Source organism: Podarcis cretensis (assembly GCF_951804945.1).
Source record: "Podarcis cretensis genome assembly, chromosome: 9".
NCBI classification, from domain to species: domain Eukaryota; kingdom Metazoa; phylum Chordata; class Lepidosauria; order Squamata; family Lacertidae; genus Podarcis; species Podarcis cretensis.
In genome coordinates, this window is record NC_137178.1 from 32,364,863 (window position 1) to 32,384,542 (window position 19,680).

The 19,680-nt window shown below is 38.7% G+C and overlaps 1 protein-coding gene across 9 annotated transcripts; it reads left to right on the forward strand.

Moving 5' to 3' along the window:
- Positions 1-70: 70 nt before the first annotated feature.
- Positions 71-17,994, forward strand: ABHD18 (abhydrolase domain containing 18). Of its 9 annotated transcripts, none has more exons than XM_079989448.1 (14): positions 72-391; positions 1,379-1,428; positions 3,985-4,089; positions 4,487-4,571; positions 4,999-5,099; positions 5,633-5,711; positions 5,805-5,889; positions 7,453-7,480; positions 8,850-8,988; positions 9,856-9,945; positions 10,390-10,491; positions 14,406-14,778; positions 15,819-15,981; positions 17,191-17,994. In XM_079989448.1, the coding sequence occupies exons 3-14, from the start codon at positions 3,998-4,000 to the stop codon at positions 17,240-17,242; spliced, it is 1,389 nt and encodes a 462-aa protein (XP_079845574.1). In that variant the 5' UTR covers positions 72-391; positions 1,379-1,428; positions 3,985-3,997; the 3' UTR covers positions 17,243-17,994. The 9 variants fall into 9 exon arrangements, with proteins under 9 accessions (XP_079845579.1, XP_079845574.1, XP_079845576.1 ...); XM_079989450.1 differs by having other exon boundaries at positions 72-305; positions 1,376-1,428; XM_079989447.1 differs by having other exon boundaries at positions 72-305.
- The last annotated feature ends 1,686 nt before the right edge of the window (positions 17,995-19,680 follow it).

Below are 19,680 nucleotides of genomic sequence, written 5' to 3' on the forward strand. Positions count from 1 at the left end.
CGTCACGTGAGAGGCGAGGCACTGATTGGTGTAAAGGCGGCTTACCCCGCCCCGCTCTCTTGCAGCTTCTCGCGTGGAGACAAGAGAGCGGGAAGAGGGAGTGAGTGACAGCGGCGACCTTCGAAGTTCTCCTCCGTTGCCCCGCCTCCCTCCCTCATTCACTGTGGCGGGACGGTGAAACGGAGTCCCGGAGGCTGGTGGATGAGAGGAGAGGCTGGGAAAGGGGGAGAGGCTGGAGGACGAGGAAGAAGAGGAAGGAAACATCCCGCTCGCCTCTCCCTGCTGCCGCTTCTTCAGAGTGGCGGGTGGGGAGAACTGGTTTTTTTCATTTTCTGCCTCCGCGCGGGCAGGACGTGCAGCCTGACGCGTCTCCTCGGGTGGCGGGACATGGGTAGGTCGTAACGGAAAAGCCTGTGGGCTCCTGGCCGTCCTTGCTGGGAAGCGCCAGAAGACCTCCTGCACCTGCGCGGGGTCTTGTGGCACAAGTTGGGGCTGCACACCTTCTCCTCCGTGCCTTCATTTCTCGGGAGGAAGGGTAAATGTTATCCAAGGACCCCCGTTTCCACCCTCCCTTTTTTTTTTTTTTTGGCAAAGTTTTGTTTCTGGGTTAGTCGGCAATCCAGTGCGTCTTCCACACGGGAACCAGCTCCATTGAATGCCGTGATTTCGCTTCCCAGCACCTAGGTTCGGACGGTCCATCCCTGCCTGACCGACCGCGTTGTAATTTTATTTGTTGGCGGGTGGCGTTGAAGGCGCGTTTCAGGGACCAGCTCGCAGTTGAATCAATCACGAGCCCACGGCGCCCTTATCCATATGTGGGAAGCTTTTGTTTGCTTGCGAAGGTTATAACGACAGTCTAGAGTTCACCCGTTATGGTGAGAGGAAGGCCAACGAGAAAGGAACTTCGTTGAAGTGTGTGGATGCTGTCTTTGCTTTGCCTTATATGTGTGTCCGTTTTCTAAAGCATTGCTCTCTCTACGGATCCAGTGGCTATTTTTTATTAAAGCACCAACGTTAGGAAGCCAGGACAAAATTCTGAAGGTCTGAAATATGCTGATTCTGGCAAATAAAAAAAATTGATCTGCCTCCTTTCGGTGATACTATATTACCCTCTTTTTAAAAACTAGTGTGAGAGCCAGAGTAGTTCAGGGTATTGTAGCAGCACCCATAGTGAGTGAAGTAGCTCATAACTCTGGCCTCTTGGTGGTGGGGTAAGTATCTCTGTTTAGGGTTTATAGTGTCAAATAGAAGCTGTCCTCCAGATTTGTTTTATAAAAAGGTGCTGAGGGGGAATCTGAAGCCTTTCCTAGTAGCATATATACTCTTAGTATTTTGAATTACATACAGAATTTGACTCATTCATACTTTGAACCAGCAGATATGAAGAGAGTTGCGGTTAAGAGAATTCTGGACTGACAAGGTTGACGGGTATGAACAACTTCTGGTTGAGAACCTTAATAGGTGTATGTTTTTAGTGTGTGGGTGTTGTATGAAAGTGTGGTATGAAAACATTTGTTTCCTTTTTATTCATAAATTACATGGCTGGTTTTGTTGTTTTCAGGGTTGTCATACATTTCGCAGTGTAGATTGCCAGTGATTTTTTGTAGGGGGAAAATGGTGTCAACTTTTTCTTTTTGTATATTGCAAAGATATTGCGCCCAAACCACGACTAAGACAGTCCTATGCACAGTTAGCTGGGAGTAAGCCACATTATATTAAACGACTTATTTATTAATGGACATGAATAGGATTGCACTGTAAATCACATTCCTGATGTTATAATACTGCTGTGTTATTCATGGCCCACTAATTATAGTTTTATTATTTCTGTTCTTTCCTGTTCTCATTTTGATTCCGAATTTCAATGTGTTTGTTTGAGGACAGTGTTTTTGAGGCCAAGGTTGTTGCTACAAATATTTCACACACTTTGGGATTAGTAAAAGCTGGTAGATTAAGTTTGGCAACATATTATCTTCTCAACATACTAACCTTGTATGCTATCATTGTGAAACTTTACTTTCGAAATGAAGCATGACTGCAATCATGTTTTTACGCTCTGGAAAAATGCTACCTTATACCAAATATCAAGGTTAATCTGACATTACCAAAAGTTGGGAGGGGGTCATTTGCTAGGCTAGCCATCTTGTGTTTCCTTGGGTTTTGCTGTTTGGAGTGTGTCCTTGTGTGAATGAAAAATATCTAGCTTTTGCAGTAATCAAAGTATATTTTGAGCAGAATGTTGTATGTTTGAAAGATCTTACGTAGATTCTAGACTTAAAGCACTTCAGCTCCTTGTTAATTTTTCATCCTGTGTTGTAATTGTTGGAAAAAATAGCAACAAAGAACCTTAGCTATCAAATTCCTCACATTGTTCTTGAAGAGTGAGATAGAAATATGATTCTATTGATTTGTTTCCAGACAAAAAACTCAGTGGTAAATGAAAAGACGAAATAGCAGTGGTGAAATATTAACTAAGCAATTACATTATGTCAAAGGATAAGGCAGGTTGCTTTTGTTTGCTTTACTTGATAAGCGGTAGATGACCACAGCAATGATACTGAAATGATTTTCAGGAAGGAAAAGTCTCTCAGTGTTTGGACATAGCTTCTGTTTCTTTAGATGTACATTGCAAAATTTAATACTTTGACCTAGAGCTATCTTACAAAAGTCACATCTTCTATTACCTTAGAGTTTACTTTGGAAAGCATTCTAAAAGATCTCATTTTGGTGATGCAGAAGCAACCTAGTTTTGGGATGCCTACCAATAAAAATATATTCTTGCAACCATTATATTATGTATGAATTTTAAGAGATTGAAAAGAGTGTGCATGTTTTAAAATGAAGTTGAAAACAATGGGAAAGTTCATTCAGTTATTGCAACATTTACAAAACTGAAAGATTTACCCCCAAAAAATTGGGAACCAAGCACCTTTCCCTTCACTCAAACTAATGCATGTAAATTGAGCTCTCTTTGTAAACTCCTTACAGCTCTTTTCATTGTTACAAGGTGCACATTCTTTTCCAACTACAACAGTTTGTACTCTTGGGATTTTTCCAACATCTTTATCCACTAGGATTCTGTTCCTAAAATTAGGTGGCTCTGTACTCTGTGGTATGTTGCTTATGCCACAGCAAGTATTGCTCTGTTTAAACAGCTGTGTCCTCCACATTGGTCTAGGCACCCTTATAATTTACCCATCTGCAATACAAAATAATTTAACATGTAGAAGGTTTCTTTTCAATATCTGTGTGAACAGCTGTGCAGGTAATAGGCTGTTTCAGTGTGTTTTACATTTTAAAAAGTTTTCATTCTTCTGTTCAGATTGGTTCCTACTCCTGAGTGGGAGATTATCAGCCAAACCTAACCATATTCTTGCTAGTTAACATGAGAGGGGCTAACACCACAGACCATAGAAAATGTAATTGGTAGAGAGGGCTCTGTGTATTGTCACCTCCCCTCTTCTCCTGGGAGGGAAGAAATGTATAGTACTTCCTATTGCGCTCTCTCTCTTTCTTTGATCAGCATTGGATGTGGACATGCCTCTACTTGCTCCAGCTTTAGGCATATGCCTGAAGCTGATTATACTATCAATATAAGTATTTTGCCTGCATAGCTTTTCCCATTTGTAAAAGAAAACAAACTGGATTAATAGAATGTATTTTTTCCTTCAGTGATATTTGCTGTTGTAGCAGAATTGCAACAAATTGTTGACAGGCAGCTTATTAAAGGTGCATCAAATCAAGTGCTAAATAAATTCTACTTCCTTAGTCATTTTCTTAAAGCAAGTACAGGGGTTCTCTTTAACAAAGATTAATGTGCCAGTTTCAAGCATGTTTTTGAAAGTTATATTGCACAATTTCTGTGTGTTTATAACTAGCGTTTGCTTTCATTGGAAATAAGAGTTGTACTTTTACAGTTACTAAGTAAGAAACAACAGTACTTTTCACCAGTATGTTAAACAGCTCTCTCTGCTCTTTTTCTAGATGTGTTTTGCTAATGGGTGTGAGTAAACTAGATGTCTTATACAGGCGCCTACTTCTCACTAAGCTTTTTATTCAAGGATGGGGAAGACCAGAAGACTTGAAAAGGTAGTTATGCTCACTCATGCTTATTTCCAGATTGGGGTACATGCTCTGTTTTTAAATTTCAAAAAATAGTACCCCCAAAGCTTATATTCTGAGTGCACACTGAAAGCTTAAAACCGTTTTCTTATACTGTATGAAGGAAAAGTTAGAAAAGCATATGTCTCAAATTGAAGGGTAATACTTGTGTTAATACATGTTTAAATTTGAATACTGGTGTCACATTAAAAATAAACAATACTTGTGCAGGAGTTATTAATGTTAACATTGGATATTATAGCATCCTAAGTAGGGGTGGAATTAAAGATCATTCAGGCCAAACAGAGACAAAATTATAAAACACATGTTTGTGTCTTTTATGTAGTAATAGCTGAAACTTAACACTATTTTTTGTCATTAACAGAATATTTGCATTCAGAAAGATTATTGGAAACAGAGAAAAATGTCAAAATCTGGTTTCAAGAGACTATCCAGTGCACATCAACAAGGTATTAAGTTGCATTTATTTTTTAAGTAGTTTAAGAGTCTCTGCAGATTTGCAATCCTGATTATGAAAAAGGATAAACATTTGTTCAAAGGGGAGGTATCATTTGTTGAGTTGAAGTATATCTATAGAAAGGAACCTATGCTTGGTAATCTGCATGTTGCTAGAATTCACTAGATATTAGAGGAAGGGCTGTAGCTCAGAGGTAGACCATCTGCCTTGTGTGCAGAAAATCCTTGTTTCAATCTCCAGCACCTTCAGATAGGGTGCAGATATATTCCCTGCCTGGAGAGTTGCTGTTAGTCAGTGTAGATGATACTGAGCTAGATAGACCAGTGGTCTGACATTGTATAAGGCAGCTTCCTCTGTCCCGCCAAATGTACTTGTTAATGTTTGACAGCTTCAGTAAGAATGCAATGTTGTTACTGTAGGTTGAAGAACAATCAGACTGTAAGATCCTTGATGGACAGTTCATTTCCCCCTTGGCTCATTATGTTCCAGATATCATGCCACCAGAATCCATCACAGCAAGGTAAGGACAGGCTCCTAACGTAAGTTATGAAATTACAGAGAGTGAGATGAGACGAAATGCTGATGAAAAGGTGACACATACGTGTGTTAATTTTGAATAAGGATAGGTTTGCATGTTGGTTAGGGCTTTGTCTGCACTGAGTGCCACTGGGAGCAGCTCCTTACCTTATGTGCTGAGAGCTCCTCTTCAAATTTTTGTCCCAGTAAGTATAATACTACGATTAAAAAGATCCTAACTAAACTTCTGCATGCCTTAAGGGACATTTTAGATCTCGTACAATGTTTTCCCCCCATACACATGTGCCAGTTATTCTGGATTAGCATTTGATTGGAGAAATGCCATATATGATGGCTAGCAGCAGTTTTAATTATCACGGTAGCTGGAAAACATTTTCTGCAATCATGCTTATTACTTAAGAGGGGGGAAATGCATTACTAGTCCTTGATGTAAAACTTTGTGTGATATTAGTTGCTAGTCTGTTAACTTTATTTCATGTAGGCATAGTTTTTAAATGATTGCTTTCTATTTGATAGGTTTCAGTTTTTAGTACCCAAGCTATGGAACAGCAAATACAGACCAGTGTGCATTCATTTGGCAGGCACTGGCGACCATGTAAGCATACAACATTACTCCATTAATGCTTTTTTAAAAACCTGTTACACTTGTTCTATTTAATTTAATCTTAATAAACTTTTATCTCTTTAGTACTTTTGGAGACGACGCACGTTAATGGCCCGTCCAATGATCAAAGAGGCCTGCATGGCTTCACTGTTGTTAGAAAACCCTTATTATATCCTTTATATTAAGCAAAATGTATCTGTGAAGCACAGATCTAGAGAGGAAAGATGCTGCTGCCTAGTCATGTGTTTAGTTCCAACACTAATATAGTGAATGGAGATGTCAAATATGTCAAATCATATGAAATGTAAACCATTTATATGTTTCCTGTATAGATTAGTAGCTTAGAAATTGACAAAACTATAGTAAATGACCTGTAAGTGACCTAATGATTATACTTAAGTATGTGTGGTTCTGCCTGAAAAGAAATCATATATTCTGTGGATATTTTGCAACTCTTAAATCTCCAAAAGCATAAATAACTCATATTAATGTTGTGTGTATGTAATCACATATAAAGTAAAACTATATGCAAATAGACTCCAGGGCATCATTATCTAAAATTACACACATTTTAAATGCAGCTTGGGGAGGGCATGAGGACCATTTAAAGAAAAAATAATAGGAAAAGAATGCATTGCCCCACTTGATTGCCATGTTTGCATTTGACTTGTCACAATTAAGAGATTCAGTTTCCAAATTACCAACCAGCAGTCTTTCATAAAATATTAGTTTTCTGTCTCCCTGTTTGAAGCCACTGCATTAATTTATCTATCAATAAATCTGAGGGGTTTTTTAATCCAATCCTCTTCTGTTGGCATTTTGATAACACAAAAATGGAAATCTGTCACCAATTGGGCAGCTGTTAACAAATTCTGAATTACTTTCTTATAGAGATATTATATGTATCCCAAGATGTAGCCCAAGAGGACAAAAACTTAATTCACATATTATAATTTTCTTAATACTAGTTGGCAGCATTTAAACATTCAGAATGTTTGTGTGGAGCGTGTCTGGATCATGGCCATTATTCTAAGCAATGTTACTGAAATTCCTAATAAAACAGTAAGACAAGTTTTTCATATTCCTGTTTAGTTATGTATAATGACTTGCCTAGATAAGTCATTCAGTGATTGAAATGTTACGCATGTGTGAACTCAAATCTCCCATGTCTAACATAATGCATGAGCTCACATTAAAGGTAAAGGTAAAGGGACCCCTGACCATTAGGTCCAGTCGTGACCGACTCTGGGGTTGCGGCGCTTCTCTCACTTTATTGGCCGACGGAGCCGACGTACAGCTTTTGGGTCATATGGCCAGCAAGACTAAGCCACTTCTGGCGAACCAGAGCAGCGCAAGGAAACGCCGTTTACCTTCCCGCCGGAGCAGTACCTATTCATCTACTTGCACTTTGATGTGCTTTCAAAATGCTAGGTTGGCAGGAGCAGGGACCGAGCAATGGGAGCTCACCCCGTCACAGGGATTCAAACCACCGACCTTCTGATCGGCAAGTTCTAGGCTCTATGGTTTAACCCACAGCACCACCCGCGTCCCTCACATTACTTCCTGTTTAATTGTTAAATTGCAAGCCTAAATCCACACAGTTAAAATAACTTTTATTTTAGTGTGCACATTTATTTTTTTAAAAAACCTTTAAATATAAATTGTAATGAAAATGTTGAGACTCAAAAGGTATATATATTTCCATATTAATTTCTTTGACTCTTATCTGTACATGGATGCAGAAAACCCAAGGATCAGTTGTAAGTATTAGCAATGTACTGTATTCTGTGATACATTTAGGAAATAGATATACTGCTTAAAATTTACAAGTTATATCTTATTTCTGATGTATCGTGTTTATTTGACTTTATTCCTTTTTGCGAGAAACTCATTTTAAGCCACAGTGGTCAATAATACAAATAGGAATATTGCATTCTGCCACTTCAGGGGGCTACATAACCTTTTAAAGTTGCTACTTTCTGCATACCTTGAATGTGAGACGGTTTTGGTAACTGTGTTAATGCTGAATGTCTTCAAATCCTTTATATAAGCTATTTCTAGAAATAACCTTGTTCCAAGTATGCAGCAACTTGGTGTTGCAAGATGTTCAAATGTATGAAAACTAGGTCATTTCATGGACTGCCAATCGCTGTAAATAAATTTCACAGTGAAGGCTTTATGTGGCTGTAGCATTTCAATTGTTTATTTTGCCAACCATTTTGAGTGAATAGTGGCAGCTTTCCCCAACTGAGAAGGGGAGGATAATACATTCCTCATCCCTGCATTCTTCCCTTCTGTTTCCCCAAATTAGCAAAGTGCTCTGAACAAGCATAGCATGATGGATTCTAACCAGGCACCAGAGCTATCCATCGTAAAGTTAAATTGTTGCAGTATACGGTAATTATAATACTGCATAGCAGACAAAACTGCTGTACAGTGGTACCTCAGGTTACATACGCTTCAGGTTACAGACTCCGCTAACCCAGAAATAGTACTTCGGGTTAAGAACTTTGCTTCAGGATGAGAACAGAAATCATGCTCCGGCGGCGCGACAGCAGCGGGAGGCCCCATTAGCTAAAGTGGTGCTTCAGGTTAAGAACAGTTTCAGGTTAAGAACGGACCTCTGGAACGAATTAAGTACTTAACCTGAGGTACCACTGTATAGCTACTTGGAAAATAAATCCTGTAACTTCAATGCAGGTATCTCTGCGAAACAAATTTGTTTAATATTGTAGCACATTTGAAATTCTGGCCTTAATAGTAATTGTAGATGGATGGATAAGTTGCACAGAGTCCACAGCTTTTCTTCATCTGGCAGTATCAATATTTTGATGCCTTTTTGTCATAAAGCAACTTTATAAGAAAATATTTTACTTTATTGGCCAAAATCCACTGCTGGCAGTTTTGTATGGATTGTGCTCCTGTTAACTGTAGTTCAGATAGCTATATAGTTGGGTCCAGTTCGTCCAGGCAGCAGCTACTAGGTTTAAATATAATCATAAGCTTGCCTCAAATTAAATGAGAGAGAGTTTTCATGAGGACAGTGATCTGAATTGTAGAAGATATGATTATAGGTACATTTGTTAATATATATATGTAAAGTTTGCCTTTCTTTTCTTGGGAGAAAAGAAGATCATGTCTGAAAAATGTCTCTGACCTGTTTGTCATGGGAGGAGCTCTTGTGCTAGAATCAGCTGTTCTTCTGCACTGGTTAGAAAGAGAAGGCTATGGACCCCTTGGAATGACAGGAATATCCATGGGAGGACATGTAAGAACCTTTATTTGAAAAATAATAAATCACTTGAAGCTTACATATGTCTATCATTAGCTGGTTTTAAGTGTTGTAAAATAAGTTACAATATAAGTGAGTTATCTAAATCACATGACATAGACATGAAAAATGGGATGTGCAGATATGGAAATAGCCTTACATTTTCATATTCCATTAGATTGAATACTGAATATAGTTAGATCAAATTCTTATTAAATTTCAAGTTTATGTCCAGGTACAAATCCCAGGTACAAACCTATGAAACATATGGGCCTATCACTTATCTTAGACAAGTCTATCTCAGCAAGTCTGTTGTGAAGATTAAATGAGAACCTTACTTATGTTACTCAGAGATTCTTGAAAAAAGAACCTCAGGATTTGTATTAGAGGGAAGAAGGATTCCTTGGAACAAGGATCTGTATTGGATGCATACATAATAATTAAAATTATGAAATGCTTTTCAAAATCTTTTAGATGATATTTTTATATAAATGCCATTTAAGTTTGTTGTGAATAAAATCTGGAAGGGGAAAGAACTGGGAAGGGTTTTTTTGTATTCTAAAATATGTTGAGGGGTGAAAGCTATTTCTCTCAGGTAGTAATTTCATTTTACTTGTGCTTATGAAAACAAACTAAGTCTGTCGCTCCCTAAGGAATTATGACACCAACTGTGCTGTATAATTTATTTCAATTTGCAGTAAATGTATTGTGTGTGTAAAGAAAACAGATAAAGATTTACGTTAAAGGATTTTGGAAGAAAAATACTGAGGTGACTAATACAATATAAATCACAGGCGCTATTCATCTTCAGTGACAAGCAGTATGTAATCTGAAAAAAATATTGTATTGTCTTCTATTTGACAGATGGCATCATTAGCAGTGTCAAACTGGCCTAAACCATTGCCACTAGTTCCTTGTCTCTCCTGGTCTACAGCCTCTGGTGTTTTTACTACGGTAATCTATTTGCAGTGTACAATGCCAACAAGTGGGAAACCAAAAGGCTTCAAAGCCCTAATATTAATCAGGTTTGATTTACTGTTGGGATATTTCATAGTAGAAATACTTTGTGTTCTTGGGGTTAGGGTAGAGTTACCAAATTTTGAATTGAGGAGGAACTTTTTTTAAATAGTTATTCCATCTCTCAGTACCTCCGCAAACACTCCATTTTTAAAATGCTTCAAGAGGCATGAAAGGCAGCTGAGTGAAACATGCAAACCTAAAGCTTCCATGGTTCTTTGATCCTTGCCCTTGTTTGTAGATGTGCCCAGAGATGTTTTCACAGCTCATAGGGAAACTTTGCTAAAATGATATAAATTACAATTACTTGTATATAGTTGGTGTCTTTAGAATAAAAGTTCATAATGCCTTGTCACTGCTTTATAATGTCTTTAATTTCAGGGTGTACTGAGCAAGGCAGTGAACTGGAGACAGCTTGAGAAACAGTATTATTCAGAGAGTGTTTATGAAGAAGAGATCATTCAAATGCTTGAATATTGTGGAGTAGGTATAATTTTATTTTTCATACTAAATATTAGCTGCACAGTTTGACCATTGAAAACATGTCACAGTGCTCAAGCATTTCAGCAAAAACATTAGATATGAAACTATAGAATTTGTTATACATTTATTCTTGTAAAAAGATGCATTGACATTGTTTTTTTAAAAAAATGCATTACCCTTCTACTCTTTATTATTTTTACACTGGTGAATGGTGGATTGTGAGAGAGCTTGTCAAACTACAGTATGTAATTAGGAAGGAGCATTTTCATCGTATGACTAGAACCAACCAGAGCATTTAACCAGAAAATTTAATTTTTGGATTGCTTTTGTAAAAAAAATACTGCATTTCCTATTACATTTTGTATGTTGGTTGCTAAATGGCTCCCATGTTTGTTACATGTTCACCAAAAATTTAGTAAACAGCATAGCTGTTCATAGATGCTTAGAAATTATAACTAGGGATTATTTCTTGTTATCAGGTTATCAAAAACATTAACGTAAGGATCCGTAGATAGAATATCAGATGCTGTCTTTTCAGTAGGAAAATGTAATGGGCCACCTGTCTCATTTCTCTTCAATAATAATAATAATAATAATAATAATAATAATAATAATTTAGGGACACGGGTGGCGCTGTGGTCTAAACCACTGAGCCTAGGGCTTGTCGATCGAAAGGTTGGCGGTTCGAATCCCCGCGATGGGGTGAGCTCCTGTTGTTCAGTCCCGGCTCCTACCCACCTAGCAGTTCGAAAGCACATCAAAGTGCAAGTAGATAAATAGGTACCACTGTCTGCGGACAAACGTCGGCTCCCTCGGCCTATAGATCAAGATGAGTGCACAACCCCAGAGTCATCCACGGCTGGAACTAATGGTCAGGGGTACCTTTACCTTTATTATTTATACCCCACCCATCTGGCTGGGTTTCCCTAGCCACTCTGGGCGGCTTCCAGCTGAATATTAAAAACACAGTAAAGCATCAAACATTAAAAACTTCCCTAAACAGGGCCGCCTTCAGATGTCTTTTAAAAGTAAGATAGTTGCTTATTGCCTTGACATCTGCTGGGAAGGCGTTCCACAGGGCAGGCTCCACTAACGAGAAGGCCTTTCCTGGTTCCCTGTAACCTCACTTCTCACAGTGAGGGAACCGCCAGAAGGCCCTCGGTGCTGGACCTCAGTGTCCGGGCTGAACAATGGGGGTGGAGACGCTCCTTCAGGTATACAGTAGTACCTTGGTTTGCAACTGCTTTGGATTGCAACTGTTTTGGATTACAACCACGTCAAACCCGGAAGTGCATGTCCCTTTTTTTTGGATTACAACCAATTTGGGGGGGGAGGCCACATTGGCGAAAGCGTGCCTTGGTTACAACCTGTTTTGGTTTACAACCAGACCTCCGGAATGGATTATGGTTGTAAACCAAGGTACCACTGTACAGGACCAAGGCTGTTTAGTTCTCCTGACAGTGGCCAGATGTTGGGGGTTTTTTAAGACCGCTGTTGCAGAATGTGGAGGAGGGCTGCTGCTGCTTCTTTGGCGATAACTCGTAGCCGAGTAAGATTGTCCTCCGTAAACACGGTATTAATGGTGTGTCCCTAGGTGACTCTAGGAGGCCAATTTTGGATCCACACGTCCTTTTACAGTGGGTACATGGGTTTCTGGATGGGAGTTGATCATTGTGAGGGTTTGACAAACGTGCCTTCCTCTTCGCTTGTTTCTTCCTTTCATCCTCAGTCTGAGTATCTTCAAAGTCCATGACACCTTTGGTAAAGGCTGTTCTCCAATTGGAGCGCTTGCAGGCCAGTGTTTCCCAATTCTCAGTGTTTATACTGCATTTTGTTAGATTTGCCTTGAAAGAGTCTTTAAACCTCTTTTGTGAACCACCAACATTAAGCTTTTCATTTTTAAGTTCGGAATAGAGTAGTTGCTTTGGAAGACTATAATCAGGCATCCGCACAAATGACCAGTCCAACGAAGTTGATGTTGAAGAATCATTGCTTCAACACTGGCGATCTTTGCTTCTTACAATACACTGACATTAGTTCGCTTCCCAAGTGATATGTAAAATTTTTCAGAGACTCTTTTGAGGATTTGGAGATAGTGTTTATAAGTGGTGCATGTTTCACAAGCGTACAGTAAGATTGGTAGTACAATAGCTCTGTAAACAAGCATTTTGGTTTCCCTGCAAATGTCCTGGTCCTCAAACACACTGCACTTCAGTTGAGAGAAAACTGCACTCACAGAGCTCAGGTGATGCTGGATTTCGGCATCAATGTCTGCCCTTGTGGAAAGATAACTGCCCAGGTAGGAAAAATAGTCGACATTTTCCAACATTACACCGTGCTTGTTGGTGCAGCACTTGGGTTTTTTGGATGTTGGGTGATAGGCCAAGCTTTTCATAAGCTTCAAAGATATTTAGGGTGGTTTGGAGGTCATCCTCTGAGTTTGCACACACTACGTCGTCATCAGCATATTGAAGCTCTATGACGGAAGTTATGGTAACCTTCCTCTTTGCTTTCAGCCTAACAGAGTTTTCCATCTGTTCAATATATGATTTCTACCCCAGTGGGGAGTCTCCCTTCAACAATGCTCCTTGCACTCCTGGCTCTATCCCTTTTAGTTAGGAAATAATTATAGGAGGACTTGGAGAAATGTGGCAGTGGCAGAAGAAGGGTTCTTTATTCTCCTACTCACCTGCGCAGTCTTTCCCAGCTGTTTCATATTTTGCATAGGAAACAAAAAAGCAATGACTAGATGTGCTAGGAGGCTACTAATGGAAGATGCCGAGCTATTGCCACATCAAGTGACTGCTGGTAAAACTATTGCCTGGAATTTCTGAAGATGATGGAGAATAGAAAACTTGGGTTTTTTGGTGTTTCCAATGCTAGTTATTTGTAATGAGCTTCTAAAATATTGGGACTAAAATGACCTCCTCCTAGTAAGAAAATTATAAATCAGTGGGAAAGCATCTTGTTCTCTAGGAACATTTATTCTATGTTAAGCAGAACTGTGAACTGCGTATCTTGCATATTCCTTTACTCTTTCTGGTGGAGTTGGTACTGTATGCATTGCAAGTACTCAACATTAGGTAACAGAATACACACAACAGCCTATATTGTTGTAAACTGCTTGGGCTTTTTTTTTTTTAAACAATCAAGTGTTATATAACTTTTGTGAAATAAATACTTTGAGAAAGCCTAGTATAGAATGAGGATGATTTAATCATTTATGATAGGGGAGAGGACACTATGTTGAGATTTCTGCCTTTCTCTCTAAGGATGCTTGTGGATGTGCTTGCATTTGCACAGATTTCAAATTTCTGAAAATAAATTCCACCCCACCCACCCCAGATACAGTTAAATTAAAAGTTGTTAACATAGGGGTGCATTCATAAGGCAGTTTCATACATGACAAAGGTTGGGATATGTCACTTTAGTCTTTTCTATGTTTACATAGTTTAAGTGACTCACATTCGAAATTAAATTGTTCTCAAGATTCAACACTGTCAATTGTATCTTATATAATATAAGAGATATTTGGTGTTGTAGTCACCATATATTTGGGAAGTGTCTTGAGTTAAAATATAAACACTGCCATATTCTTTTAGAGCAGCAGTCACCAACCGTGCCCTCCAGATGTTGCTGGACTTCAGCTTCCATCATCCCTGACTTACTAGCTTTCTAAGTAAAGTTCATGGCAATTGGGAGTCCCACCAGCATCCAGAACCCACTACATTAGATACCCCTGGATTAGAGTAATGGAACATCTAGCTCATTCAAGAGAGCAAATTATAGAAGTTGCCACATACTAACACCCCCCCCCCCGAGCAAATGTTTTAGGGTTACCAGAGTAACTGATACCTTACAGGATATCTACCTAATATTCAAAGTGTCTTAATTGAATAGATATTTTTGTTTAGACAGATTCATTCAAGATGGGACAAGACTTTGTTAAAAATTCTCCTGGCAGTGTGGACAGTTTAAGCAATCTGGATCTGCATTCCGGTATGCTGAACCTGGATACCAGAAGCAAAGTTCTATCTTCGGAAGCTGGTCACTGCATTAGCAGTAGCAGAACTCCTCTAAGTGCCTCAGCGGAAGGACTGTTAGTGCAAGAGGCGTCAAAAATGCAGTGCATAAACCAGACGTTTTCAACCAGCAGCAGTAGCAATAAGGATTTTACCAGTAATCAGAAGCATCTGATAAGTGGAAAAAGGGACAGTTTACAAAGAGAATCTTTAAGATTCATGAAAGGGGTGATGGACGAATGTACTCATGTAGCTAATTTTTCAGGTACATGTTATTTTAATACAGTTTTGAAATTCTTCTTTTTGCTGCCCTCTGCCTATTTCTACCCTGTTAAGTAATACTTCTGTTTTTTATGTTTTCTTTCTCCAAATTTTCATTTCTGCATTTCTAAGTAATCTCTGAGCACATAAAGCGTTTAAACCTGATTCCCTCCCCCTTTCTTCTTTATATGCAGTGGTGTCTAGTTTGTCTCATAGGACTAGAAATGTAGCTTATATCGTAAGTTGCATAGTCTGTGGAGTTATTTGAAGCCTCACATGATCACTAACAGCATAATTCTCCGGTCTGCGCAAGGCAAAAAGCAGATAGGGTTGAACACAGCCGTTGCCTCATTGTAAATTATGGTGACTTGGTGGAACAGCAGCTAGATCAATACCTATCAACATGCAAAGCTTTGTGTGGGCAGAGAAGGTATAGTAGTGGCTAGTGACATAAATATAAGTGGGACTAGGGCTCCTTGTTCTGCAAGGCGAGGACCAAAAAATATTGAAATGAAAAAATTGAGCACCAGGGCCAATTATTCTCAACAAAGCCCAGCAGAAAAACAAAATGCAATACTGTGCCATAGACCATGCAACATGTTGAAATGATAGGGCATGGCCATAGACACTACCCCATGTGTCTATGAACCAAAAAGACACAGGGAAGGAGGCCACAAGGTCAACATGAGACCACTGCAGATCACAAGATGATGCTAACATACTAGAGCAGGTTATTAGGCTATAAGGTGGTTCTTCAGCAGGATCAAGAAAGCTGGTTTCATAGTCACAACCTATTGTATATGGACTAATTTTCCTTTGCTGTACTTTCCCATTCTTGTGTAATCTAACATAAGCTACTGACAGTGTTGCTTCAGCAGTAAAAAAGAACTAAGGCTGCATTAAATAGTTGCCATTTGCTGAAGACATGGTTGTGAATTGTGGATTCCCATGCAATTACCTTGTAATTTTAACCTTTTTGTAACATTGTCTTCCGAACTAAAGATAGCATATTTAGCTTTAAAGAGCTTTGTTCCTTGTTCTCAGTTCCAGTTGATCCAACACTGATCATAGTAGTTCAAGCCAAGGAGGATGCTTATATTCCAAGAACTGGTGTACGTAGCCTTCAAGAAATATGGCCCGGATGTGAAATCAGATACTTGGAAGGAGGTCATGTTAGTGCATACCTCTTCAAACAAGGATTGTTCAGGTGAGGCATTGATTAAGCAATGAAAATCAAACAAAGCTTTTATACTCTACTACTACTGCATCTCTTAAGTGCTAAGTATACATATTTTGTTGTGGCAGTCTAAAAGTTGCCTGCATTCAACAGATTTAGGCCACTTCAAAGCTAGTAGTAAGTCATGGTTTTGTGCTATGTGAACAAGCTGAATTGAGTCTTGGGCTTATGGTCTCCCGTCTCCTCAGTTTGAGCCAGGCTTGTTTTAACAAACTATAGTTTAAAATAACTATAGAGTTTCACCTAGCTTGGATGTAGTCTGAAACAGGAACCGGGTTGTTACAACAGTGAAGTGGTGGTGTATAAACCTAGGTTCTCTTCTCATTTATTTAGTGCTAAATGACAGCATTACATCTGAAATGAGCTTTATTTCCTACTCAGTTCTGTTTTATATTTCAGTTGTTGTATTTGTTACCCCTAAATTGTGGATTTCTGAGATTTGTGGCTTTGTTTATAATTGGCAGGAAGTGCCCAGCATTGCCCAGGAATTTTTAGAAACACTTTTGTGTGTGTGTTTTATAAGTGAATAGTGTAATCTGTGAGTTTTGACTCATGACACTCAAAATTAGGTGAAGTCACACCAAGTCAAGTTTGGTCCATCAACTTGAATTAAAATTATGTCCATTGTTCAAATGTCAATGAAGACTGCTGCACTCCCCCCGCCCCCCGGATCTGGAACCCTCATGCTGGGTTTGGTGATGATTTATTGAGAGGCAGCCAAATCTATGCCAAAAAAATTCTGAAGTCCTATATTGCTCTGCTAAATTGAATCAAAATGTCACCTAGCATCCAAACATTGCTGAAGACAGCTGCCCCCACCAACTGCCCTCATGCCAAGTTAGGCAACAGTATTTCAAGTGGTGGCTGAAGATATGCAAAAAAACGGACATAGTCATGGCAAAGTTGTGTTTTCCCCCCACCATTTTTACTTTAAACTGGCATGCTGCATTCAAACATCAATGTAGGCCACCACCCCAACTCAGGAACCCTAATATTTGGCAACTATATCTCAAGAAGTATCCGAATGCTGAAAACAGACAAATGGACATTTTTCTAAAATGTATAGTAGAAGCAGGTGCTAAAATCTTTTGTTAGATCGCTGTGCTGCATCTGGACAAAAAAATATTGTAAATTATTAGTGTACCTTCATTAATGTTGTTAATCTTCTCTTTCTCTTAGACAAGCTATATATGATGCCTTTGAACGCTTTCTCCAGAAATACGCTGTATAGCTCTGTCCTTTGGAGCCGCTCTATATAGACTTGTTCTGAGCTCTTTTTTACATGGATCCTCATGTTGACTTCATGTGGAGAACAAGTCAGACATAAGTTCAGTTAAGTCACCAACTGGATGGTAAATTGAACTTGGCGTTATATCAGATTGAAATCAACCAGTTTCAAACTTGCACCAGTCATGCCAATGACAATTTTAGCACAATTTCTTAATACAGGTAATGTCTGTCTAAAGAATAGGCTGATTTTTAAGACTATTGTTATTTCAAGAGTACACTCATCCTTTGAAGAGAGACCAATACAGGCTGCTTAAATTTGGTTTATGTAAATTTTAGCATAAGTTTCACACCCCAGGTTGTCACTAGGACTAGGAATTCAAAAATTATTTCAGGGAGACCAACTAGACTCTCAATAATGAGCTCAACTTGAAAAGTTTATTCATAATAAAAATTATTAAGATGGCCTATGCAGACTCTGGGGAGTAGGCAGCTACAAACGCCCACAATCTTAAGTGTTCCCTGGCCCTATTTCAACTTCAGTTGGAAGAAGAAAGTTTGCACATTACTTTCCTGCACCTCATAATTGCTTCTTTAAAACTATTTGTCCACCTTTAATCATTCAAAGCAGCATGCTAGGTGTGCTCTTATTTTAAAATGGAGGGAGGAGGTGCTTACTTCTGTTGAGGAATCATAAAATGTTAATTGACTGAATTGTTACACCTGAAATGAAAATAAAGTGTGAATCCTTTTGTATATGTTGCATGTTTAATGTTGGTTTTCTTATAAACTATTTTGCATCATGTTGCAGTAAAGAGGGATTAACTTCATTTGGATCCAACCCAATATTGTAGTTAATTCCTCTTTAGTTCCATTGAAATCAATGGGACAAGTTAATCAAGACTGTTAACTCTCAATATTTTTAATGGGATGAAAGTGACCATCTTCATTTGGATCTAATCCTTACAATCCCAGCATTCCCCATGCTGCCTCCCACACAGTTCCAGAAGGTCCTCCAACACTCCAGAACAGCTTTCAATGGGGCTGCTGTGTTTCAGGGAGCAGGACTTGGTGAAAATAAATTCCCCCATTATTCAGTGGTTGCATCCTGTGACTTGAGCTAGGCTCACAGAAGCTCTTCATCTTACCCATTGTATTTTCTTTCATATTATATGGAAGTTAGTATGTGCTGTTGAATTTGATAAAATATTATTGTGGCTGAATCCAATGAAGTTATAACTTCTGCTCACACAACACAATCTCTTTCCCTCCACCCCAAATCTGCTAGAGGGTTGGGGGGGGAGCTCAGAGGAGATTGGGGTTCTGTTGTGTGAGTGGAAGTTGTTAAACCCATGTAGTGACTTAGTTGGATACAACTCTAAGTACAACTGGATTGTGCTGAATAATTAAAGTTGAAGTCAGCCCTCTTATCTAGGAATAGGTCCCATTGAATTTGTATATGTTTAGTACACCTGCATAAGACTGTACTGTACTAGAATAATTTTTGAAGAGCAAAGTCTGATGAAGAGGAAGTTTATTAAAAGTGCCAAAACTTAAGGTGAAAGCCTAAGTAAAAAAAAACTTGATCGAACTTCCTAATCGTAGTGAACAGCACTTTACGCTGAAGCGGCAGCTTTAAGTGGATTCCAGATACTGCTGAAGTCTTGTTCAAAGTAATTTCCTGGAGAACTAAAGTATTAAAACTCACTCCTTTGATGATAAGTTATGGATAACTGCAGACCCTCCAAGTGTCCCTATTTTCCAGGGATAGCCCTGGATTTACAGAAGCCATCCAGGTTTCTGATTTGATCCCGAAATGTCTCATTTTTCCTTAGGATAGCCCTATTTTCATCTGAGAAATGTTGGAGGTTATGTAACTGGCACAGCATTTCAAATTAAGTATTTATGGCCCACATGAATCGTTTCTATGTCTCCTTTTGGAATGTTCCAGTTCCAGGTTTCTGGAACACCAGAATTGGCAAAAACGGATTGGCTTGAAATAGCTGGATGTTAATATGGAATCTGCCACAATATTATTCATCTACTAGAATTTTATACCGCAAAATCTGCTGTAGCAGGAGCAGTAACATGCTTGAGTGTTCAATTTAGTGATTAAGGGGTGGTATTCATTGCTAGTGCTACCCAGTGTAGCCACACTGAAGTTAATGGACATGGTGGGTCCCTTGTAAAGCACTTTGAGGTCTTTATCAACAATCCAAGTGTTATATAAATTTTGCTAAATAAAGTCAAATTTGTCTAAACATCACTATTCTAAGACTACTGTTTATGTGTTGTGAATTAGTGTGTCATAATCATATGCTTTCAACAGTATTTTATAGAATTAATTAATCTTGCACTTAAAGTGCATTCTGTATTTCAAAGACCGGCAAAATTCTTGGTAACAAAGCCTTTGATAACAATGTTTTGTGGCCTTACTATATT